The sequence below is a fragment of the Pelophylax lessonae genome, assembly GCF_965119305.1.
Source record: "Pelophylax lessonae genome assembly, chromosome: 4".
NCBI classification, from domain to species: Eukaryota; Metazoa; Chordata; class Amphibia; order Anura; family Ranidae; genus Pelophylax; species Pelophylax lessonae.
Genome location: NC_138771.1, coordinates 554,287,837 through 554,315,004, shown reverse-complemented (window position 1 = coordinate 554,315,004; position 27,168 = coordinate 554,287,837). Strand labels below are relative to the sequence as shown.

Below are 27,168 nucleotides of genomic sequence, written 5' to 3'. Positions count from 1 at the left end.
TTAGGTGTATAAAGGTGGCCATGCACTATACAATCTGATTGTACAATCGCCTTTAGATTTACCAAAATTATATAATAGTCCACAGTCTGGTATTCCAATGAGCGCTGGAAGGATGAGTCAGTGACTGACAGTCACCGACTCTCTGCCCACTGAAGTTTTCATTCTAGAGGCAGAGGGGGACAGATGTAGCATTGGATCGATGATGCATCCATCTAGGTAAGTAGGTGTATTTTTTTTAAATCCCAGAATTCTTTTAAAAATCACTAAATTGCCTTATTTCTGTCATAATGACAACTACTTTCATCAGGGACATTCTAGCTGCCTTGGAGGTGCCTTTTAGCATTGTTTTGCTTAACTGTTATGATTAGCATGTGACAGTTGTGATAAACGCCACAATTTAAATCTATTTGCCTAATCTGTGTATGGATGTCCTATTGTGTCCTCAGAATCGGAATATTAAATGGTGAAATTAATGAAGATGAAGCATGCCCTCTCCATGATACATGATGGTACTCATTCTAGGATATGTGAAGAGTGACCTTTTAATATTATTATTATTTCTTAAAAAAAAAAAAAAGCAGCAGGCTTTATATCGGGTGAAAAGGCAGTCATGTCTTGCATGTCTCCGAGGTCATACATTCATAAGGGAAATCTGAGTTGTTGTTTCGCTTAATGTGTGACATAGTGGAAAATTTAAATCTTGGAACATAGGGGCTTCCAAATTAAAAAGAAAAAATATTTTTTAAGCCAAAACACAGTCACTGGGGACAGAGCATCATTCACTATATTTAATTTTTTTTTTTTTTCTTTTTAGAATCCTCGGGATGCTGATCCAATGAGTAAAGTACAAGCTGAGCTGGACGAAACCAAAATTATCCTGGTAATTGCAGTGCTTTCTCCCTGGAGTCCTCACATCTTATTTTGGATAGCATGAAGAACGTTCTGAACTTCTCCCATTGGAGAGATTTCTCTTCTCTTTCTGTCCCAGTGACACCAGGACAAATAATACACAAAATTAGATGCCACCAAGACAGGCAGACAAAGAGGGCAATAAAAACCCAGCAGTGGTTCTAACTATTCCCCACCATTGTAAAGAAATGTGTTTTTTCTGCTGTCCCCTTTGGGACAATTTCCCATCTCTTCCTATCTGTAGGATGGACGGGTAATGATGTAAAACTCCCCAATGCAGTAAAACCAGCAGTATAAATTTGGCAGAGGTTTTATCCATTCAGTGCTGTATAGTATAATCTAGAGAGGATTTAGGTATTGTGGAGACTTGTTGAGCCACTAAATTATGAAGAGATATGGTTAGGTTGGATATGAAAATGGTTTTCAACGAATCCCATAATCTCTGATAGAATGCAGAAAAAATACCTTGATTCAAAATGAATGAAGGGTTTATCCCTGGTGAGCAAATCTATAAGGCTGAATTTGCACTATTGTGCATTGCAGCATGTTTGGTAACACACGCATGTGAATAGACCTTCACACTAAACTGCGTGAACCGTGGGATTTCCTCTTAAATGCATACATTTGCTGCATGAAAATGGGCAATGAATGGAAGGAATAATTACAATGCATCCGGAAAGTATTCACAGCGCTTCACTTTTTCCATAATTTGTTATGTTACAGCCTTATTCCAAAATGGATTAAATTCATTATTTTCCTCAAAATTCTACAAACAATACCCCATAATGACAAGGTAAAAGATGTTTGTTAGAAATCTTTGAAAAAGTATTAAAAATAATCACATGTACGTAAGTATTTACAGCCTTTGCTCAATTCTTTGTTGACGCACCTTTGGCAGCAATTAAGTCTTTTTGAGTATGATGCTACAAGCTTGGCACACCTATTTTTGGACAGTTTCCCCCATTCTTCTTTGCAGAACCTCCTCAAGTTTCATCAGGTTGGATGAGGAGCATCAGTGCACAGACCTTTTCAGATCTCTCCAGAGATGTTCAATCAGGTTCAAGTCTGAACTCTGGCTGGCCCACTCAAGGACATTCACAGAGTTGTCTCGTAGTCACTCCTTTGTTATCTTTGCTGTTTGCTTAGGGTCCTTATCCTGTTGGAAGATGAACATTCACCCCAGTCTGAGGTCCACAGAGCTCTGGAGCAGGTTTTCATCAAGGATGTCTCTGTACATTGCTGCATTCATCTTTCCCTCGATCCTGACTAGTCTCCCAGTTCCTGCCACTGAAAAACTTCCCCACAGCATGATGCTGCCACCACCATGCTTCACTGTAGGGATAGTATTGGCCAGGTGATGAGCAGTGCCTGATTTCCTCCAGACATGACACTTGCCATTCAGGCCAAAGAGTTCAATCTTGTTTCATCAGACCTGAGCATTTTGTTTCTCATGGTCTGAGAGTCCTTCAGGTGCCTTTTGGCAAATTCCAGGTGGGCTGTCATGTGCCTTTTACTGAAGAGTGGCTTCCGTCTGGCAACTCTACCATACAGGCCTGATTAGTGGAGTGCTGCAGACATGGTTGTTCTTCTGGAACGTTTTCATCTCTCCACAGAGAAACTCTGGTGCTCTGTCGGAGTGTCCGTCAGGTTTTTGGTCACCTCCCTAAGGCCCTTCTCCCCCGATCACTCAGTTTGGCCTGGCAGTCTGCTTAAGGAAGTGTCCTGGTGGTTCCAAACTTCTTCCATTTAGGATAATGGAGGGAACTGTGCTCAATCAATGTAGCAGAAATGTTTCTGTACCTTTCCCCAGATCTGTGCCTCGATACAGTCCTGTCTTGGAGGTCTACAGACAATTACTTGGACTTCATGGCTTGGTTTGTGCTCTGACATACACTGTTAACTGTGGGACCTTTATATAGACAGGTGTGTGCCTTTCCAAATCCTATCCAATCAACTGAATTTATTACAGATGGACTCCAATAAAGTTGTAGAAACATCTCAAGGATGATCAGTGGAAACAGGATGCACCTGAACTCAATTTTGAGTGTCATGGCAAGGATGTGAATACTTATGTGTGTGTGTGTTGTGTTTTTTTTTTTTTTTTTTTTTTTTTTTTTTTAATACGTTTGGGCAAAATTCTAACTTCTTTCACGTTGTCATTATGGGGTATTGTTTGTAAAATTTTAAGGAAAATAATGAATTTAATTAATTTGGAATAAGGCTGTAACATAAAAAAATATGGAAAAAATTAAGCACTGTGAATACTTTCCGGATGCATTGTAGGTCCTAATTGGTTTTCATACATTTTACTTTCTTTTTTTTAGAATGCGTTTCAAGTTTTTCTACAATTCATTATTTATTTTTGTAATGTGTTTTTTACAAGAATTATTTTAAAGATAAGTATCAAATACCTGGTGCTTCCAGAATACTCATCAGAGAATGCTAGGCTTTATAAAGAGAGAGCTCAGCATTAGCTCTGCTCTTGAAAATTGAATGAGTTTCTTTACTTCCCTGCCTCATTTAAATAGGTTATTTAGGTTAACTTATTAATTTGTTGGTTATGAAGCTAATATCTGTGTGTTTGGATACTGAACAAAGCACAACAGTGCTGTATAGCAACACTGGTAAACGCTGCAATGTATTACAGCGTATTGTCAAAAGTATTGGGACGCCTGCCTTTACACGCACATGAACTTTAATGGCATCCCAGTCTTAAGCCCCGTACACACGATCAGATTTTCGAACAATCTGTCGTCCATTTTTTTTTTTTGTGGCATGCTAGTCTGATGTGGAAAGTGAAGAGGTTTTTTTCATACAAATTTTCCCGTACGACAGAATTCTACTTCAGAAGTGAATGTCATGTGTTGGATTGATTTCTATGTGTTCTTTCGTCTCTGAGCATGCCTAGTCTTGCTCTTAAGATTTTTTTCCGTCAATCTGTGCTAATGAGACGAAAATCGGACGTTGTGTTGACGGACGATAAAAATTTTATAGCCTTCACATCAGGATTTTTTCGGCCAAAAAGTCGGAGTCGGCTGTCGAAAGCACCATATTAACTATCCGAAAATCGGCAGATCGGTCGTCGGACGAAATTTCCCTTCAGATTTTCTTATCGTGTGTACGGGTCTTTTAGTCCGTAGGGTTCAATATTGAGTTGGCCCACCCTTTGCAGCTAAAACAGCTTTAACTCTTCTGGGAAGGCTGTCCACAAGGTTTAGGAGTGTGTCTATAGGAACGTTTGACCATTCTTCCAGAAGTGCATTTGTGAGGTCAGGCACTGATGTTGGACGAGAAGGCCTGACTCGCAGTCTTTGCTCGAATTCGTCCCAAAGCTGTTCTGTCGGGTTTAGGTCACCCCAAACTCGTTCATTCTTGTCCTTGTGGACCTTGCTTTGTGCACTGGTGCAATCATTTGGTGGAGGGGGGATTATGGTGTGGGGTTGTTTTTCAGGGGTTGGGCTTGGCTTTGGCCTTGGTTCCAGTGAAGGGAATTAAGCTGTCAGCATACCAAGACATTTTGGACAATTTCACGCACCCAACTTTGTGGGAACAGTTTGGGGATGGCCCCTTCCTGTTCCAACATGGCTTCGCTCCAGTGCCCAGAGCAAGGTCCATAAAGACATGGATGAGCGAGTTTGGGGTGGAGGAACTTGACTGGGCTGCACAGAGTCCTGACCTCAACCAGATGGAGCACCTTTTGGGATAAATTAGAGCAGAGGCTGCGAGCCATGCCTTCTCGTCCACGTCAGTGCCTGACCTCACAAATGCGTTTCTGGAAGAATGGTCAAACGTTCCCATAGACACACTCCTAAACCTTGTGGACAGCCTTCCCAGAAGAGTTGAAGCTGTTATAGCTGCAAAGGGTGGGCCAACTCAATATTGAACCTTACGGACTAAGGCTGGGATACCATTAAAGTTCATTTGCATGTTAAGGCAGGTGTCCCAATACTTTTGAAATTATAGTGTATGTTGTGCTTGCTTTTATAATGGAGCATGTTCATATGAAAATTGTATGCCGATGATCCTTGTGTGTCAATGTCCTAAAATATTTTTTGGTTTTATAAACCAACCTTGATATTCGAATAAGAATTAGTAAGCTTGGTACAAAGTAAAAATACAGAACGTGTTAAAGTCACAGAGCACTGATTGTCTGTCTGTATTTTTATATCTGTCTCGGTTGTCTTCATCAGCACAACACTATGGAGTCCTTATTACAGCGTGGAGAAAAACTGGATGACTTAGTCAGCAAATCGGAAGTCCTGGGAACCCAGTCCAAAGCATTCTACAAAACAGTAAGTGCCAATAGTCTGAGATCCATGTGTTTTTAGAAAAAAATTGTTTCAAACAATGACAGGTAAGCCATACATCCTGTAGGCACTGTTCACACGTGTGTGTGTGTGTGTGTGTGTGTGTGTGTGTGTGTGTGTGTGTGTGTGTGTGTGTGTGTGTTTGTTTTGTATTGTTTTGTTTTTTTTTGTTTTTTTTATGTTGTATTTAAAGCTGAAATTTTTTAGTTTTTTTTTTATTTTAGTTTTTTCCCCATACAGCACCGGATATATAACTTCTCTGTAATTAAGTGTGTCCGACCAGTTTCTGCAAGTGGTAAGAGTTGCGCCGCTCACATACCTCTTCCACTCTCTTCCTTTTCCATTCATAGAACTGGTACTGTTAGTATACTATTCTTTTCCAGAACACAGTGTTTTGTGAATGGAGGATGGGCCTATGAATGACGGGATCCACCCTCCTCCATTCACAGAACACTTTAAATTCTGGGGCTAAAAATACTGAGAGTTTTATGAATTGAGGAGGCAAGCAGAAGGGGCAGGCGAGCGGTGCAAGCTCTTTACACTATGCAGCAGTCAGCTGGACATGGGACACTTTGCATTACAGGTAAATTTATGTCACTGGTGCTGCATAGCAAAAAAAAAAAAATTGACTAAACCTCTGCTTTAAAGCGATTTGTAAAAGTAATTTTTTTTTTTTTTTTAAATACGTTATACTTGCCTGCTCTGTGCAATGGCTGTGCACAGAGCAGCCCTTTATCATCCTCTTGGGTCCCCTGTTGGAGTTCCTAGCTCCTCCTCTCTGCTGAGTCCCCCCCCCCCCCCCCCCCCCATAGCAAGCTGCTTGCTATGGGGGCACTCATACAAGCTCGCTCCCTTGCCGCTCTGTGTCCTTCTGCCTTTAGAACCACTTTCAGGCAGCCCATTTACTCCATTCTTTTGGTGGGAGATATACAAAGAATATGGTACTCATGGTTTGAGATATAGGGCTCCATTCATGCTCTATCTACCACTTTAAGACCAGTAGTAAAGAACTTCAAAGCATTTTGCAATTCACTAAAAACCGCCCAATAAAATACTGCATGCGCTATTTCGTGAAGTGATGCAGTATTTTAGTAGTGAAAACCTGCGGTATGTTAATAGCTAGTTTTTGGGGAGCTTGCACTCGCTTTGTCTTTAACAACCATGACTATGTAATGACTTGTCTGCTGCCAGCTGGATTTCCTGCTGACAGTGGAATGTAAACATAAGAGCTGGAAAGAATAAAAAAAATTCCAAAAAAAAACTTGCGGGGTCCCACACCAATTCATACTAAGCTTTTCAGGTCTGGCATGGACTTTGGGGGGTAACTTTACAGCAAAAAATGAAGAAAACTTGGTGTAGGGTCCCTACAATCCATACCAGACCCTTATCTGAGCATATAGCCTGGCAGGCCATTAAGGAAAGATGGGGTGAAAACAAGCAGGCAGCGGGTGATGACTCCTTAACAACCATCTGAAATTTTATATTTCTCTTACGTCCTCCGACAACCGCCGCCCACTCATACAGTCTTCACCAATGGGGTATTGACTTCCTCTCCGCAGGAGTAGCTAGGCATAAGACTCGTTAAGAACAAAGCATTTACATAGTCACACCCATGGGGGCTATCCCACTGGTCCAATACCCCCCTGCAATAGCTATCCCAACTCAGTTTGTCTTCTGCCTAGTTAAGGAGTAGATAGGTTCCCTGTGCTGAGGCTACAGTCTCAGCCTTCTTCTTCTATTTTATGATTTTATTTTCTGCAACTGTCATTTTTTCTTTGCATTACTAGCTGTTTTATTTTGTCAGCGTTAGTTGGATCTTCGGATGAAGACGGCGTTTGCGGAGCTGGGAATCGGACTGGTCGTCCTGGTTCTCCAGGACAGAGGGGCAGATGGAATCCCAGCCCGCCATTGAGCGTTTAGCAGGCTATGTGTTCGCCCTGGCCTCGCAAACAACCCATCCCTGTCCTCAGGGATGCAGCCTGTGAGGTGGCTACCTCACCAGACACATTCACGGTTCGTCCATGCACTACTGGTGTCCTGCACTTTTTGGCTGACGGCACTCCCCTGCCATCTGAGGGCGGGCGGTTTCCCGTTTGATATGAGGCACCCCACCCCATCGAGTTCAGGTAAGTACACTCTGTGTGGGGCCTCTGCCTGGGGATGGCAGTCCTGTGTTGTCTGTGGTGTCCCCTTATGTCTGTGCGTTTTGCGCTCCCTGATCCCGGTCCCTGTGGGGGTTTTTTCTCACAGCTAGCGCTGTGTGGATTTTTGGGGGTCCTTCTCCTGTTTCACTTTAGGGTGCTTGGAGATACAGACACGTGCGGTGACCGCTGCAGGGTTAAAAACCGCCGGTCCGCTATTTTAGGTGTGGGCGGCATGTCTGGCTTCACTATGGGCGCTTATAAGGCATAGTATGTAGTGTATTTTGGCGCCTTGCGGCGACAACTTGTGTGTGGCAAATGATCGTTCCGAGCACATGTCGGCGGCCATTTTACCGAAGCCTCCCATTACTTTCCATAAGCAACCATTTTTCCTTAGCCTGCAGCCTCAGTTCAGTCTCTGGCGGTGACATCACTTCCTTCTTTCTCTCAGGAGCGACTGACTGCGGTGGTAACACACTTGTGGGGCTCTGTTCTGCTGTCCTTTTGTCCTCCCTTGTACAATCTTCCTGGCATTCAGTTTGTCCCTGCGGGGGGTCTGTGTTCCGCGGCGCGCTTAAAGGGCCAGTACCTTACAAAAAAAAAAAAAACTTTTTTTTGCAATGGAATCCCAGGACAGCAAATTCCCTCCAGCCTTGGTGGGGGATTCAGGGTCCTCTGAATCCTCTGCCCTGACTAATTTGTCTGCTGTAGTGGCGACTTTGGTGTCCAAAATGGATGTGCTGATGACTGAATTCTGAATGACATGGTTGCTGTAGGTAGCGTGCCCCTTTCAGGGTCTCGCTCTTCTCAGTCTGAGGGGGAGGCAAAGGTTGCAGGGGTGGATGATTCCTCCCCCCCTGGGACGCCCGAGGAACGCGCAGCTATGGATGCACTGATTCTTGCCGTGAAAAACGCTACATTTAGAGGATGAGCCCAATCCTCCTGGCATTGTGAATTCTTTTGGAACACACAGGACCCGCAAGACGGCGCAGGTTTTTCCTTGCCCCGCTGAGTTTCATCACACAGTGAATGAGCAATGGCGCAGTTTGAAACGCACCTTCACGGTGCCAAAAAGGTTTCAACTTCTTTACCCTTTTGCGTCTCCTACGGTTTCGCGCTGGGGTGTGGCTCCTCAAGTGGATCACACTGTGGCCAGATTGAATAAGGCTACTCTGGTTCCCACCGAAGATTCTCCGGTATTTAGGGATCCTACGGATAGGAGGCTGGAATCTCTTGCCTGCCATGCTTACATGGTGGCGGGTTCCATGCTAAAACCTATTTTTGCCTCTGTTATGGTGGCTCAGGGTGTGGTGGATTGGACCAAGGTGCTCAGAAGCGCACCCTCGTGGCTGATTCTGCCCCCCCCCCCCCCCACTACCATGGAGATGGTGGACCAGATTTATCAAGGGGTCATGTATTTGTGCGATGCGGCCTTAAATGAGGCCCCATTGGCTGCGCGCCTGTCCAGTGTCGCGGTGATTAACCGCCGACTGATATGGTTGAAAAGCTGGTCGGCTGACCAGAAATCCAGAAAGACGGTGGCTGATATTCCCTATGCGGGGTCTCGCCTTTTTTGGAGACTCCCTGGATGAATTGGTAAAAGGAGTCACTGGGGGCAAGAGCACTCTGCTACCCCAGAATCCTAGGGGCAAGTTCTTCCGCGGCAAGCGGGATCCCACCTTTGAACCAAATCAGGGGTCCTTTCTTGCCTTCAAGGGCCAGGGTGGCCAGAGAAAGCCCTGGGCCGGCAAAAAAAATCCGGCCAAGCTGGTGCGGCAGCTCAGTCAGCCTCTGCCTGAAGGGGCGCCCTCACCCATTTCAGGGGTGGGGGGAAGTTTGCGCGGTTTCCTCCAACCTTGGCTGCTCCGAATTCCGGACAGGTGGGTTCAGGAAATCATTCGATCAGGGTACAAGATCGAATTTCTTTCACGGACGGCGGACTGATTCTTTCCTTCAAATCTTCATTTGACCCCAGGACGTCCTGGGCCCTCAGGCATCAGGCTTCGGTGGCCCAGGTGTGCAAGGCTGCGACTTGGTCGTCGGTGCACACTTTTTCCAAGTTCTACAAAATTAATGTTCTGGCATCAGCTGATGCCTCCTTTGGCCGCAAAGTTCTTTGTGCGGCAGTGCCGTAGGGGACCCTGTTTTTGCGGGTCCCTTGCTCTTGGGGTTGTTTCCCCCTTGGTTATTTGCTTTCCTGGGTTGTTGCTCCTGTTGAGCTTTTTTGTTGCCCAGGAGGTTCCCTTGCTGTTCATGTAAAGTTCCTTTCTCTGATGTGGGTACTGCGTTGCCTTTCTGACGGTAAGTCGCCGCCCACTCCTGTATGAGGAGAAAGAGAAAGGAATTTTATGGTAAGATTTTACAAAAATTCCGTTATTCTTTAACCACTTTACCACTGAGTACCGTAGTACTACTGCGGCAAAGTGGCTCGTTATCGTCTGACGACATAGTACTACGTCGTCATTCCCCCTTGTGGGCGGCGCTTGCGCGCCGCCAGAGGCTCGCTCCCGCTGTATTCAGTCACAGCGGGAGTCGGGCCAGGGGAGGAGCAGCGGCGATCGCCACCGCTCTTCCCCAATCGTCGGGGATCTAGTGTGGAGATCCGCCTGCTTGTGTAAACACAAGCGGGCGGATCTCCCAAGTGACAGGCAGGGTCTGATTACTGTAGTAATGTCACTGGTACCCCCAAAAGTGTAAAAAATGTCAGTCAAGGGTCCGATCTGTCCGCCGCAATGTCGCAGTCCCGCAAAAAAAATCGCAGATCGCCGCCATTACGCGTTAAAAAAAAAACACCAAAAATGACAGAAATCTTTCCCTTTGTTAGTAAACGCAGTAACTTTTGCGCAAACCAATCAAAATACGCTTATTGTGAATTTTTTTACCAAACATAGGTAGCAGAAAACAAATTGGCCAAAAATTTAAAAAAATGTAGATTTTTACATTTTTTTGGGGGGAATTTCATATAAAAAAAAAATGTGAAAAATATTGTTTTTTCAAAATTTACGCTCTTTTTTTGTTTATAGCGCAAAAAGTAAAAATCGCACAGGTGATCAAATACCACCAAAAGAAAGCTCTGTTTGTGGGAAAAAAAAGGACGTAAATTTCGTTTGGGTATGGCGTCGCACGACCGCGCAATTGTCATTTAAAGTCTCACAGCGCCGAATCGCAAAAAGTGGCCTGGACGTAAGACAGCAAAATGCTCTAGTAGTAAAGTGGTTAAATATCACATCACATACTTGGGACTTGGGACTAATTTATTTAACACATGCTTTTTTTTTTTTTTTACCAATTTATTTACTTTAGCGAATTGACTTTACCACAAAAAAGCTCAGTAAATACATCATAAAACAGTGTTAAATACTGCGTAAAGGGATAATGAATTGACACTTTCAGTATCTCATGTGATATTTGGATTAAAATGTGTCTTGTTACCTAAATACAACATGCAATTATGCTTTTCTGAATTGAGCCCAGGGAGGGGCAGATGGTATCCTTGGTTTGTAGTGTGGGGGGGGGGGGGGGGAGATAGTACTCCTGGTTTGCCGTGAGAAGGAATCTTTACAGAGGAGATGGTTGATACCAATGGTTGCAGTATAACAGGGTATACGGAGAGGAGACATGGAGAGGAGATTGTACTTTCTATGACATGTAAAATACCTTAGCTGGTGTCTTTGCGAAGGCCAACATTTTTTTAAAGTTTGCACACCCAGGTGGCACAGTATTTTGGATCACTCATGGTTTGAACCTTCGGTATACTCATGGTACGCGTTAAGCTTTAAAGCGGAGTTCCACCCAAAAGTGGAACTTCCGCTTTAGGTAGTGCTAACCCCCTGACATGCCACATTTGGCATGTCATTTTTGGGGGGGGGGGGGGAGCAGGTACCTAGTTTTGACAAGTACCCGCTCCCACGAGCGGAAGTTCTCCTCTCCCTCTCCCTCCCTGCAATCTTCTGGGACATGTCAGAGGTCCCAGAAGATTGCCGGCCAATCACGACGCGTAGCGCAACTCGCACATGCGCAGTGTGTACCCGGCTGTGAAGCCGCAAACTGTCACAGCCGGGTGCCCACACCAGTGATGCCGACGCCGGAGAGAAGAGCGAGGCTTTGGGCGGCCGCATCGCTGGACCGTTGGACAGGTGAGTGTGTTAGGCTGGAATTCCACTTTAAGTAGAACTTTAATCAGAAGTCCTGCTAGATGACTTCAGGCTGGCCCCTTTTGCAAGTATAGCTATGTAAAACCGAGCCTATACTGTTTAAAATCCAGTAATACACTCTCTCTCTCACCCTGCTCTGCACATGCTCAGTTGCTCTCCCCTTTTAGGCATTTTTAGGCACTGCTGAGTTTGTAGAGGCTGATCTGCTGACAGCCTTAAAGAGGAATTAAACCCTCCTATCCTTTACAGCCCAGGACGCTGCTTCTGTTTAAACTGCAACTGTCATGGTGCTGTACATGTGATTAGCTATGACAACAGCCATTTGATGGTTTGGTTGAGGACACGAGCAAATATGACAGTTGGCAATCCTGGCTTTCCAGGAATGTAACTGGTTTTATTTTAAACCATTAAATCAATGGGTTTAGGTCCACTTTAACTACTTCCCATCCGCGCTACAGCCTATATACGGCTGCAGCACGGACTCACATTTTCGGGAGGCCATCTTTATACGGCCTTTCCAGAAACAGTCTCCCCGTGCGCTCCCGCGAGCGCGCATCGGGGAAAATCTGTGTCGGCCGTGTCCCTTGGACACAGCCGATCACAGATCGTGGTGAATGGCCAATCACAGCGGCCATTCACCACGTGATCGGACCTTCCAATGAGAGATGATCTCATATGTAAACATATGAGATCATCTCTCATCGCCAGCTCTCCTTCCTCACACAGAGACTGCAGTGTGAGGAAGGAGGAGAGCTGCCCAGCGCCGGGGACACAGAACAAATGTAATCAGGGCACCGATCACCAGTGCCCTGATTACTAGAGGTAAAAAAAAACATACACACAGTGCCCCCATCAATGCCCACAATCAGTGCCCATAGTGCTGTCAGTCAGTGCCCATCAGTGCCTGCTCATCTAGGCACTGATGAGCACTGACTGGCAGCACTATGGGCACTGAGTGTGGGCATTGATTGTGCTGCCCATCAGTGCTCATCAGTGCCATCCGTCAGTGCCCAGCAGTGCCACCTATCAGTGCTCATCAGTGCCACCTATCAGTGCCGCCTATCAGTGCTCATCAGTGCGGCATATTAGTACCTCCTCATCAGTGCCCATAAGTGCCACCTCATCAGTGCCCATCAGTGCAGCCTCATCAGCACACATCAGTGAAGGAGAAAAATTTATTTTCAAAATTTACTCGAGGAAAATAAGAAACTTTTTTTTATGGGTACAGTGTAGCATGACCGCGCAATTGTCATTCAAAGTGTGAGAGCGCTGAAAGCTGAAAATTGGCCTGGATGGGAAGGGGGTTTAAGTGTACAGTAGGCAAGTAGTTAATGATTTACTGCTAAATGGGGGGGGGGGGATCTGGGCTTCAGCAAAATGACAGCTTCTAGCAAGAAGCAAGTTGTTATGGGTAACATTCTGCTTTTAATGATGGCAGATAGAGGGGGAAGTCTGCCATTAATCTATTCTACTCCATACACTTTCTGCCCAGAGTGTCAGGAATGGGGGTTGAGCCCCTCATATTTACGTGCATGTATGAACTTTACTAAACTATACATTCAAATTTTTGTTAATGCTTTCATGGCCTATTTTAACTCTTCTCTACTTCCCTTCATTTCACCCTCAGGCGCGGAAGCAGAACTCGTGCTGCGGAGTCATGTGACGTGAGCAGGGCAGAGACGATCGGATGCAGGACAATGAACAAACCTTACGATATCAGGGGGCTGAACTACCAAATCTGCTAATGTCTAGCCCTTTCCATCCCCAGCAGCAGGGGGCAGTCAAATCGCCCTTGGGTCACTATCCTTACTCCATTATCAAATGTGGAGAAGGTCTTTTTAACGTTGTCTGTTGATGTGTGTTCAGTTTTTACTGCAAGATCAGATTTCCCACTAAGCTGTCCCTTACCACAGGTCCCCCAGCTGGGGGATTACCTGGTCATTGTCTGTTTGATGCAAACATTCCTCTGAGATGTATAGTGGTACAGAGTATCGTCATATATACTGTACATCAAAAACAAATGTCATTAAGCTGCAGAGTGGTGTTGAGTATTATTAGTTTGATGATGAACACGTAAAACAGACTTTATACTAACTGTACCCCAACATGATCTCTCTTCGGAAGGATGGGGCTCAGCCTTTTGTTTTCCCCCCATACCCTTTTCAACAACGATGTGCATTTGAATGTCATGTTATCCCCTTTGATGCCAGAAAACTGACAACTCCTAGTAACAGCTAACCTCTTACTAAATGAAGAATGGAGCTACGCTGAAGGGGTTACAATAGAAACGTTGAAACCAAACCATCTATGTTCAGAGCGCACCTAAACAAACAATCTGGACTTTGCGAATTAACCCTTTCTTGCTTTATGCCGAAGATCTTGCGTCTCTTTAATAGTGTCTTATCCAAGTACATCTCAAGAGTCCAGTTTGGATGGCTCTACTTTTTGCTGAAAGGGTTAATTCTCATGCTGTATAGCTAACTTATTAATGTATTTCAGTGTTTTTTTGATGTTTATTCACCAGTTAATGTGTTTTTTTTTTTTTTTTTTTTTTCAATTATTTCTTGGCAAAATTGTATTTTAATAAAGATTGGCTGAACCTTTCTGTACCAAATGCTGGATAAGACGATAAAGTAAATTTGTAGGTGTTTCAAAGCTTTGTCTGAGCAGTTTTTTTTGTACCTGTAAGACCATCTCAATGGACCTAACGCCTAAGTTGGTGAGTGTGTCCAAAGTGGCATACCTTATCTTTCAAATGACCACTGTAGTGTGCTTTATGCCTCATTCACATGGGCTGAATAAAATGCCGCTCTTAGAGGTGTCTGGCACTTCCTTTATTTTTTTTAAAGCAGCCCAAGGTTGTCTAATTTTACATATGCACATTTGCACGTTGTAAGATGTATTTTCAATCAGCGTTCAGGAGTGTTTTTATAAAAAAAAAAGGCTCCAAGCCTGTGTCCAGAGCACAGTTTTAACAATGTATGAAATGCGCACATGAATGTGCAAAAATGTATTCCAGTGGCCATAAGAAATTAATATTCCAACTAGTAGAATGTGTTTATGTTCAATGCCATACTCGCGTACATATGTGACATTACAGGAATTTTTTGTTTTCTGCCAAGTTCTAGCAGAGAAAATGCAGCATATTGGGAGCACAAATTATGCCTGTGTGCTTGAGGCCTTAAAGTGTACCTGAGCTCTATACACTAAAGGCCCGTACACACGATGCGAAAATCTGAAGGGAAATTTCGTCCCAACGAGCGATCTACCGATTTTCGGATCGTTAGTATAGTGCTTTCGACAGCAGATTACTGATTTTCGGACGACAAAATCTGGATGTGTAGGCTATAAAATTTTTATTGTACGTCAACACAATGTCCGATTTTCATCTCATTCGTACAGTTTTCGTCCGAAAAAATCGCAAGAGCAAGACTAGGCATGCTCCGAAACGAAAGAACACTTACAAAGCAATCCAACACATGACATCACTTCTGAAGTAGATTTCTGTCTTACGGGAATTTTTCATATGAAAATAACCTCTTCACTTTCCACATCAGACTAGCATGCCACAAAAAATGGACGACAGATCGTTCGATAATCTGATCGTGTGTATGGGGCTTAAATTTGGTTTGACGAGGATGATACAAGAAGTCTTAATGCTCCCACCACAATTTTTCTTCATGATGGAGGTGCCAATACTGACAATTTTTGGGGTTTACTAGATGCACCATACAGTAGATGCTATGGTGTTGAATTATTAAAGGAGTAGGGCATATTCACTTTGCAATGTAAAAAAATTCACTTCGTTTTGTGAATGACGTGAAAGCAAAAGGCTGTTTTTTTTTTTTTTTTGTACATAGTTGGGCGTTCTTTTCACTTAGGTTCTAATTTTCTGCGCTGCTCTTTCAGCAAAAGTTGATTTGAGTATTCGATTCTGTCAAGCTAGCAGGGCCTCCCACTGTTAAAATTGGAACACTATGGCCAGCCCAAAGGGTAAAGCCCTGTACACACACGATTATCGGCCGACCGATCGTCCGACTTTTGTCCAGAGTGGTCTTTTGTTGGTTGGAATGTGCCAACACAACAAAAATCTACTTCAGAAAGTGATTTCATGTGTTGGTTTGCTTTCTTTGTGTTTTTTCTTCTCTGAGCATGCCCAGACCTGCTCATCAGATTTTTCCCTGTCAATCTGTACTGACTGCACGACAATCGGCCGTGTTTTGACGGCCAACAAAAATTTTACAGTCTGCACCAGATTTTTTTCGGCCGAAAAATCTGAGTCGGTTGTCGGAAGCATCATACTAACAAGCCGAAAATCGGCAGATCGGACGTTGGCCAAAAATTCACTGCCAATTTTCGACGCGTGTGTACGCGGCTTAAGTTCACCTTTTGGAAAATGTTCCACCCATTTTTAAGGTGAAACCTCTAACATGTTCCCACTCCTGCAGTCTCTTGCCAATTCCTCTACTCCTTCATTGTGGTAGCAGGCCGGGCATCTTCTCCCCACACCTGCTGTCACAATTTTAAAGGAGCGCAACCATATAGGGCTCTGCCCACACATCCCCGTCATTTATTTACAGAGATCTGTGAATGAATGATCTACAAGTATTAACAGCCTGTGCAGCTGATGGCTTATAGTTCTCAATGAGCTACCAGAGCACTAGTAGTGAGCGCTGTAGGTAGTTCATTGAGATCTTCCTGTCATTGTGTAACTGCATGTCCGTACAAGGTATGGGCAGACAGATGCATTGACAGTCTGCAGGAGCCTGGGATTGCACCTGCGTTATGCTGGGAAAAAATAAAAATTTAAAACCAGGAAGTAACTGAAGAAATGTAAGAGTTTAAAACAAGTAAATATAGTTCTCTATCTTACTAATGCTAGCAGCATAAGCAATAAAAATAGTAAGTGTTGATGGAGAGAGTAAAATTCCACTATATGCTAATAACACACAAATCTAATTTCTTAGGTCTTTACTAAATACTCCCATTTAAAAATTCACAGTGCTGAAGGAAAAAGTAAATGAACCCTTGGGGTTGTCAACTGATTGAACTTCTTTGGTAACAATGCCTTCAAGCAGGCGCTGTCGGTAGCTCTGGATCAGACCTGCACAATGTTCAGGAGGAATTTTTGACCATTCCTCTATTCACAACTGTTTCAGCTCAGACACATTTGTAGGATGTTTCCTATGAATCATATATAGAAACATAGAATGTGTCGGCAGATAAGAACCTTTTGGCCCATCTAGTCTGCCCAATATATCTGAATCCTATGAATAGTACCTGGCCCTATCTTATATGAAGGATAGCCTTATGCCTATCCCATGCATGCTTAAACTCCTTCACTGTGTTTGCAGCTACCACTTCTGCAGGAAGGTTATTCCATGCATCCACTACTCTCTCAGTAAAGTAATACTTCCTCATATTACTTTTAAACCTTTGCCCCTCTCCCTTGAGGTCATTCCACTGCATCTCTATGGAGTTAAGGTCTGGGCTTTGACTGGGCCACTTAAAATGGTGCATTTTCTTTTTCTGAAGCCAGTTTGGTGGATTTACTGTAATGCTTAGGCCCCTTTCATACTTGTGGACCGCTCAGCTATGCCTGTCAGTTTTTCAGGCGGATCTGAATGGATGCCCCATGCATCTCTATGGGGCATCGGATGCCAGCGGAGACATGTCCACTGATATCCAGTCCGATCCTGTCCATCAAATCTGAAGGGATGGAAACCCTATTTTTTTTTTTCCATCCAGTGGATCGGTTTGGATGAGAACATACAGGTGGTCTGTTCTCATCCGAATCCTCCATAGAGAACAGCGGGGACCTGACAGCACTGTCTCCGCACACAGCACGGAGTCAGAGTGATGCCATTGGCCTGCTCAGCAGGGGACCGGTGGATCGATCCCCCGCTGAGAAACACTGAGTCCGCTGACGGACTCCAAATGTGAAAGGGGCCTTAGGGTCGTTATCTTGCTACATCACCCAACTTTTACTAAGTGCTTGTGCTGACAACAGTCACTCTGACGTTATCCTCTAGGATGTGTTGGTAAACTTGGGAATTAATTTTCCCCTCAACAATGGCAAGTGTTCCAGGCCCTGAACTATTGAAGCAAGCCCAAATCATGATGTTCTCCATTTTTCATAGTTCAATAGGGGTGATATTTTGAGGTTGGTAAGCTGTGCATTTTTTGCACCATACATAGTGCTGAGTATTATTGCTGAACAATTCAACTTTTGTTTCATCCATCCTCAAAACATTTTCCCGGTAACATTGTGGTTTGCCAGGGTGCTCTTTGGCAAAAATTCAGGTGTGCAGCAATGTTTTTTTTTTTTATTGGAGAGCAGGCTTCCTCTGTTGTTTTCTATCATGGACACCCTGCCTGTTCAAAGGATTCTATATGGCAGACTCACGAGCCTCATTGTTATTTCATAAACAGGTGCATGGTGGGTCGGTGATGTCACATGGGGATGGGGTCACCCGCTGATGCCATCGAGTGACTCGGTCCCTTAGCTATTAAAGATAGAAGAACAGGCAGTCGGCGGTTAGCCTTCGTCGCGAGCAGAGCTTTTTTTTTTTTTTTTCCCTGGGTGTGACGGGTGACGTAATTGATGATGGATTTACTTAGAAGGACATTGTTTTTATTTTTTAAGAAAAGACTTGTCAAAAACTCTTGTCTTAACTTTTTACACTTTTTTTTTGGTGAATGTGTAGGGGTACTATGTACCCCATGCTCATTCACATGGGGGGAGGGGCAGGATTATTGGGGCCTGCCTGCAGACTCACACAAAAACTGCCCAGGGTTTGTGGGGAAGAGGCCCTTGTTCCTATCAACATGGGGACAAGATGCTTTGGGGTGGGGGGCCCACCTTCCATGTTAAAAGCATGTAGCCTGGTATGGTTCAGGTGAGTGCCCCCCCACCCTTTCCATACCAGTCCCCAGATGAGGGTCTGGTATGGGAGGTCCCTTCTCTTTCCATACTAGACCCCAGATATTGGTCTGGTATGGATTTTGATAGGGGTCAACACACCATTTAAAAAAAATTAAAAATTGGCAAGGAGTTTCCCTTAAAATCCATACCAGACCCGAAGGCTTCCTAGCAAAAAAAAAACTGCAGTGTTTACATCTGGCGGCGCTGGAAGTGATGTCATGATGTCGCTTCTGGCCTCCAAGGGTCATGGAGCTGGCCAAAGACCATCTGATCTGCGGTTAGCTCTATGGAAAACCACCCCCTCCCGCTGTCTATAAAAGCAATCAAGCAGATAAACCGCTATGATTGCTTTTACTTTGTATCCCCTGCTTCAAGGACCTGTCACCTTCCCATGCTTTCACATAGGGGGCTAACAAGCCATCTATGTAATGGCAATAAAGTAAAAAAAAAAAAAGTGGAATTTTTTTATTTTTTTTTTAAATAAATAAAATTGGTAAAGATTTTGTATAGCAGCCTCTCCCCCCCCGCCCCCTGCACACACCCCAGGAAAAAAAAGCACAGTGTAGGGAGAACACATGTAAGATATCATCGCATACATCACAGCAAGAATTCTTGGGCCATAGTTTTTGAATAACGCTAAATGAATGACCTTTTTAAAGGCTTTTAAAGCAACGACTATGAAGAATTTTGGGTACCATCATTTTTTTGTGATTCCATGGGCGTGTGCAATTTTAAAACTTCAGATGTTTGGTATCTATTTACTTGATGCAACCTCATTTTACCTCATTTTATATAATTTACCCAAAACAATTGGGTATAATATTGTGTTTATTTGCACCAAAATTCCTTTTAGTGTATTTTTTTCCTGAAAATATGCATTCTTTAAATACCTGCTCAATTATCATATTCATTTTTGATGATTTTATACAATATATGAATACACCATTGTTATTTAAGCACCTAGAAAGTCCTGTATTGCCTTCAATTTCTTTGTAAATTTGTTGGGATGTGGTGCGTTAATTCATTTCCAATCCATTTCATGTGGTTTCCCACCTGGTCAAATATCATGCGAGATAAAAAATTACAACTCCCACCCTTTTATTCTTCAGAGGGTCTCTGTTTTCAGAAAATATATACTTCTAGGGGGGTTTACAGTAATTTCAAGTAAAAAAAAAAAATGCAGATTTTATCAGTACAAAAATTTAAAAAATGCCCCAATAGACAAATGGTAATTTGCATGTATAGTTTCCATTTTTCCTCCATATAATACTGACCATGATAGTAATGTGTAATGTTTTAAAGGTTGGGAAAGATTTGTTCTTTATGCGAAATGTAAAGAATATGTATTGTAGAGGTCCCTATAACCCTGCTGCCCCATGCATCGGCTCCCAGGGACTTTCCTATTATTATGGGATTAAATGTAGCCAGCAGATCTATTCCACTTGCGCACATCCCATTATCGAAGTTGCAGGGCTGTGGGATTGGGCTGTGTCTATTGGTGAGTATTGCTTGTAGTACACGTGACAATTAGTTCTCAGGCCTAATGTCACCATGATCCTGTGCAGGACAGGATGTGACAGACCAAACAGGAGAATATTAACAAAATGACATCCGAAAGTGGGGGCTGCTGCAGACATGTGACTGTAACGGACAGAGTGTACTACAGAGAGGAGATTATAAACTTCTCTGTATAAAGAGTGACATCTCTTTCATCTGCCTGTCATGCCAGGTGTGTATATTGAGACAATGTCACTTATAGCAACCAGATTCTTGACTTTCCACGGACTCTGATTGGCTACAGCACACAAAACCACCTTTTGTACACCCATGTGTCATTTCTCACAAATGTTCCACTGTTCATTTTACAGGAAGAGTTGCTTCGAATAATTCCACATATATTCCACTCCTGGAGCTGTAAAATGTTGTGTGACGAACAGAGCAGAGACACAGAACACAGGCTGAGCTAAAAATAGGGATTATTCATTTTTATGCACAGCCCGTTATCTATATACAAGAGCCAAATTTTTAATGTTCTTTAAAGTATCTGGGAACTCTTATGCTGGATACACACTATACAACTTGTGTTGTTTTATTTCATTTAGACTTACCTTCAACTATGTAGTGCAAGGGCCTGTCTGATTGCATACAAATAAAAAGTGTTTAGGTTTGACCTCATATTATATGGTTTTGGTAAATCTAAAGGAAGTTGTATAGTGTGTATCCAGCTTTACTTTGTAAAACAACCTATTCACTTTAACCACTTAAGGACCAGGCCTATTTCTGACACTTGTCATTTTTTGCTAGAAAATAACTTAGAACCCCCAACCATTATATTTTTTTTATCAGAGACCCTAGAGAATAAAATGGAGATCGTTGCAATACTTTGTCACACTGTATTTGCGCAGCAGTCTTACAAAACACAATTTTTTTTGGGAAAAAATACACTTTTTTGAATTAAAAAATAATAAGAAAACAGTAAAGTTAGCCCAATTTATTTCTATAATGTGAAAGATAATGTTACGCCGAGTAAATAGATACCCAACATGTCATGCTTCAAAATTGCACACGCTCGTGGAATGGCGACACATTTTGGTACTTAAAAATCTCCATAGGCGACGCTTTAAAATTTTCTAAAGGTTACTAGTTTAGAGATACAGAGGATCTATAGGGTTAAAATTATTGCTCTCGCTCTAACAATCGCAGCGATACCTCACATGTGTGGTTTGAATATCGTTTACATATGTGGCCGCAGCTTGCGTATGCGCTCGTTTCTGCATGCGAGCTCAGAGGGACGGGGCGCTTTAAAAAAAAAAATTTCTTATTTATTTTCCTTTTTATTTTTACACTGTCACTTTATAAAAATGTTTTGATCAATTTTATTCCTCTTGCAAGGATTCCTATTACATTGTAAGCACCCCTTGCCATAGAAATAAGCAGGACAGGTCCTCTTTTTAATACAGTGTAAGCACCCCTTGTCCTAGAAATAAGCAGGACAGGTCCTCTTTAATGTGAGATCAGGGGTCAAAAAGACCTCAGACCTCACAACTACACTTAAAAGCAAAAAAAAAAAAAAAATGTAATTTGTTTTTCAGCATGAAAAAAATGGGCCCTCTACGGCCATTCAGAGGAAGCAACGTATGTTGTCGCTCCGGTCCTCCAAGGCCATAGAGTCGAGTGGGGTCCATCTTGCCCCACTCAACTTCCTGCCTAAGACCTGAAAGGACCGGATCATTTCCCCGCTATTAACGGCTCCTGTAAGCGGGGAAACGATCGGGAAGCATCGGGGGGGTGCACCTCTTCCGCCACCCATAAAAAAGATCCCCCAGTGAATCCGCCATTGGGACCACTTTTATGTGAAAGAGCACCGCCCGCCCTGTAAGAAAATATTGTTGTTATGGCAGCTAACATCAAACTAGTGACTTAAAACTACGGCGGTCCGGAAGTGGGTAAAATAGAAATGCAAGGCAAAACTTTGTGCTTCCATAAAAAGAAAAAACTTTTTTTATAAGCCATCATGTGTGTTCTCAGCTACATAAGGGGCTTAGAGAGGTGAGGTGGAGACCGCAGGGGGGTGTGTCAGCAGTAGGCAGAGAAGCAGCAGTACTGTCAGGATCAGGGGTCAGGTTTTGAAAACCAGTAAGCTGTAGCAGTAGAGAGGCTCCCACTGAATAGCAGGATAAGTAAACAAGCAGGCCACCCTTGCGAATGACATGGGCTCACCCGAGGTACAGGGTCTAAGCTAGTGTTTCTCAACCTTTTTTCAGTTAAGGCACTGTTTATTAGTTATGGACAATCTCAAGGCACCCTCCAAAAGTATTGACAGACTTGAGAAGCCCCATTCTAAAATGTAAGAACTATTCTGGTAGTTTTACATAATGTAGCAACATCAATACAAGTAGGACACCCAACGTTAGAGGGGATTTATTCTTCCAAAGCAAATACACTTTTGCAAACTGGTACTGACTAATATTCCAAAGCTTGTCTTCTCCCTCAGTTTTGAGACCCCAAAGCTGATGGAGGGGGGAAAGAGAGGGTCCAACAAGAATGATATGCAGGCAACTGACATCCTCCTTATCAACTGATGATGTCATTGCTCGCTAGGAGGCTGGTAACTAGAAGGTTGTAATGGTGTACAATGAAAATTTGTGGCTTTGTGTAATTAAAAGGCAGGTTTCATCCACCCACCGACTTGTATACAATTTTAGGGCAAACTGTAGGCGTTTTGCCAAGGCACCCCTGAAGAAACCTCAAGACACCCTGGTTGAAAAAGGCTGGTCTTAGAATTTATCAGTATTCACCAGAGTACCTAATGATGGAGATGGGTTTTAATTGTGTTAGTAGAAGGTCAGGGTCTTCAGAATTGTCCCACCAGGAAATAAGCAAGCCGGGGTCCAGTTGCAGATCTAGCAGGTAGGGATCAAGCAGAAGCGTAGTCAGTTAACAAGCCAAAGGTTGGGATCAAGCAGAAGCGTAGTCAGTTAACAAGCCAAAGGTTGGGATCAAGCAGAAGTGTAGTCAGTTAACAAGCCAAAGGTTGGGATCAAGCAGAAGTGTAGTCAGTTAACAAGCCAAAGGTTGGGATCAAGCAGAAGTGTAGTTGAGCCAAAGGTTGGTAGTGAAGATAAGGACTATATAACCCAAATGACCCACAGGGTATTTGGCTGAGCTTTCTAATAAAGGTTGAATTCTGAGAAAGGGTGGAGTTTTTCATAACAAAAGCTTTAACTTTTCCACTCTTCTCAAACTGTCAACAGGGTCATTACAGGTTTCACCCCTACACGTATGAAGACAAATTCAGACTAAAATACCAGCTGCAGAAACACCATGTATAGTACAATCATTGGGACTTGGAGGCCACATTCAGATCTTTGTGTTGGAAAATCAGGTGAAATGTTATTGCTAATTTGTAGAACAAGTTCTCTTAGAAACCTTTTGTTCCATATAAGAAATTCACATGAACAGCAGTGCGGTTTTAATTTTTTTTAAATCATACCTAGTACAAGTAAGGACAATGACTTTGCCTGTAGGCTTTTTTTGAACATGAAACCGAAACAGTCATAACTAAATTTATTCAGGATAAAAAAATTATGCAGACAGCTTATAAAATATTTACATTTGCCCCTGTATTCAGCTTTCCTTTTTGTCTAAGGATGACTGTTCAAGCTAAAAATCAAGGGTGAACGGAAACCTGAGATCTGACTATTTCTCTGTTAAAGAGAACCTGGACTATGAAAGCTGTGCCCAAAAAAGGCATGAGGAGGACAAAGGACTATTGGCTGTAGTCTCACTGCTGCTGATTGTTTTCCCATTACTGATTTACCATGATTTGCACTCCACTGTCTTTGTTTGAAGGTGGCCACCTTGGTAGAGGCAGGGCTCATGTCAGAACCACCCTTCTCATGACTGGTGATCTGATTGACCGGTGGGGGGATATTCAAGAAGCAGCAGAAGAGGTGGAGAAAGCACAGAGCTGCAGAAGTAGAAACAGGGTGATCCTTGCACTAAAGGCCCTTAGGTGCAGTTTCCTCTCCAGCAAAAAAAAAAAAAAACAGTGAGCAGTGCAGTCGTCACATCGTCAAATCTCACTTTAAATCTGAGAGGCAGCAGTAGAACTTTACCCATAACTACTTGACAAAAATAATGTTATTTAGTAAGGAACATATATTCCACATTAATAATTACGCTACAAAAATTAGTGTGTACTGTAAATTGCCTCCAGCATTGCTCCTGATTCTTCTTGCTGGAGGCGGCCATTTTGCTGAAGCTCAGATTCCCTGAACAGCAGTATGTCATAAAGTGGCATCTCTAGTGTGGGCACCCGGCTGTGAAGCTGCAAGCTGCGCATGTGCAAGTCGTGCTGCACGTCGTGAATGGCCAGGCAATCTTCTGGGACCTGTGATGTGTGTCAGAAGATTGCGAGGAGGGAGAGGAGAACTTCCGCTCAAGCCGCCTAGGCGGCCTAAGCGGAAGTGGGACCGGGTACCTGTCAAATCTAGGTAACTTCTCTACCCTGAAAAAAATTACATGCCAAATATGGCATGTCATTGGGTCAGGAGTATTTAAAGGGGAAGTTCCGCTTTTGGGCGGAACTCCACTTTAGGGATGCACCGAAATGAAATTTTTGGCCGAAGCCGAAGCCGAATAATAATGAAATGTTTGGCCGAATGGCCGAAGGCCGAATACCGAACGCGGTGTTTCGCATTTTTTCCATTTATTTTGCCAATTTTTTGTCCTCTCTCTTGTCCTCTCGTGTGTCTCTCTCTCTCTTGTCCTCTCACTCTCTCTCTCTTGTCCTCTCATGTCTCTCTCTCTCTCTCTCTCTCTCTCTCTCTTGTCCTCTCTCTCTCTTGTCCTCTCATGTCTCTCTCTCTCCCTAAATGTTACTGTAGGGAATGGGATTCAGTGCACACTGCAGCCTTTTACCATAGGGTTAATGTTAGTGACACTGTAGGGATTGGGAAGGATGCTGGGAATGGAAATCAGGAAGCATGCAGGCAGCCTTGTAAATTTTAATTGCAGATACAGGGCACTGGGCAGGTCAGGGTTAATGTGGTAACATCAATTACTCAGTGACAGTCAGTCAGTGTCAGTGTGGACTCGATCAGATTATAGTGACACAGTCTCTCATAGTGGTGGTAGTAGGAGCCTGGAAAGGAGCACAGCCACATACATACATTACTCACTCGTGCACTGCAGCCCGCCCCACACATTCAGTGAGTCTTACTCTCCTCCCTAGTTTTTTCAATGGCACATTCAGGAAGCCAATCACGCCGTGAGTAGCGGCACAGCGGAACCAATCAGGTGTGCAGGCACGCGTGATTGGTTCGCTGTGCAGCTAATCACGGCGTGATTGGCTTCCTGAATGTGCCATTGAAAAAACTAGGGAGGAGAGTAAGACTCACTGAATGTGTGGGGCGGGCTGCAGTGCACGAGTGAGTAATGGATGTATGCTCACCGCTGAAGTGTCCCGGCTTCACGGAAGTCTGTGAGTCCTCCTGTCCTCCTCCGAGTCCCTTCCCCCTGTAAATATCGTGACCTCGGCAATATGAATATCGCCTACGGCCACAGAACGATAGTCGTTATCATATCGACTATCGTTCAGCCCTATTGTTCGGCTCAAAATTATTCGGCCTTTTGACTTATTCGGCCGAATACCGAAAGTGCTATTTTTTCTATTTTCGGCCGAATAATGTTCGGCCGCCGAATATTCGGTGCATCCCTACTCCACTTTAATACATGTTGACGTTGCAACTCGAAAACAGGCTCATTCCCATGCAAAGGTGATCAGTACCTGCCAGAAATGTACAGATTTCACCCTTACTGGCGATCTGGCCTTCTTTTTAATCCATCATTTCTCAATCTCCCCACCACAAAGTATGCCAAATCTAGTCTCCACCAGCTATTGAATGCAGCTAAATCATGCATCCCCCTAAAATGGAAAGATACTGCCCCACCCACTATTTCACTTGCAAGGGCGAGGAAACACCTTGTATGGAAAACTATATCTTCTCCTTTGATTAACAAGATTCCTTTAGGAAGACCTGGTTCTATTGGATGGACTCTGCATTTTCAGAGGAAGGTAAGGCCCTCATGTTTGGGGACATTTTAATACTGACACTCCATCTGGTTCTCTCCCTACTTCCTGTTCCCTAAACCCCCCCCCCCCTATATTTTCAACAAGAAAAAAGGTTTGTGGGGGGGGGGGGGGGGATATCCTAGAAAGAATGGAATCTGAGCTAAACTTTCTTTATATCACGGTGAAAGAAAAAGCAGCAATACCCAGTACCCCAAGGCATGAATTTGATGATTGCAGATTCTTGACTTCGGCATGTGAAGCCAGCCGATAGCTATGGTAGGCAATTTTAAAAAGAGGTGTAATTAGCCAAGAGGTGACCTCTTCCATTAAAATCCACTTAAAACTGAAATGTCACTTATGTTTGATTTTAAGATTGATTGAATCACCACATGAGAAATGAAAAGGATCAACAACTGTGATGGCTAGAAGGGCATGGAGTTTAGACTTTTCCTGGCCAAGGATCATCATGCCCTTGATCATCATGCCCTTGGTCGTCACCGGGTGACCCCGCCCTTTAGTTATTTAGAGCTTTTTTATGACAGAGCAGGCAGACTGTGGAGCATTCATCGGGACCGGAGGTTTTTTTTTTCAGGTTGGCCGTGTGGTGGGCAGCGTGATTGACGATGGATCTACACCGGGGGGATATTTCTTTTTCTTTTTTAGGGGGAAATTTATTGTCAAAAACCGATGTACTGTCTTTACTCACTTTTTTGGTGAATGGGTAGGGGTCCCCCATACTCATTCACATGCCCCTTATTAAAAGAGGCTTTCGGATTCCGATAAGCCCCCCATCCGCAGACCCCCACAACCACTGCCCAGGGTTTTGGGTAAGAGGCCCTTGTCCCCACCACGGTGATTTGTGGTGGCTGGGGGCAGAGCTCCCCTGCCCAAAGCATCTCCCCCCATGTTGAGGGCATGTGACCTGGTATAGTTTAGGAGGGGGGGCACTCGCTCGTCCCCCTCTTTCCCTTTCCTAACCTGCCAGGCTGCATGCTCGAATAAGGGTCTGGAATAGATTTTGTGCATTAGGTTCCTCTTAAAATCTATACCAGACCTGAAGGACCTAGTATGCATGTTGGAGGTGACCCCACACCATTTTTTTAATTGCTGGCATTCTTTTTTTAATATTCAGCTGTAAGTGGGGAAACCCGCTGAC

General features: G+C 43.7%; 1 protein-coding gene across 2 annotated transcripts in view; it reads left to right on the top strand.

Moving 5' to 3' along the window:
* YKT6 (YKT6 v-SNARE homolog) overlaps positions 1-14,040 on the top strand; it is a 44,077-nt gene extending 30,037 nt beyond the window's left edge. For both annotated transcript variants that reach the window (XM_082257008.1, XM_082257007.1), the window contains exons 6-8: positions 815-880; positions 5,100-5,201; positions 13,139-14,040. In XM_082257008.1, coding sequence (XP_082113134.1) covers positions 815-880; positions 5,100-5,201; positions 13,139-13,174 — 204 coding nt within the window. In that variant the 3' untranslated portion in view covers positions 13,175-14,040. The remainder of the gene's footprint in view (positions 1-814; positions 881-5,099; positions 5,202-13,138) is intronic.
* The last annotated feature ends 13,128 nt before the right edge of the window (positions 14,041-27,168 follow it).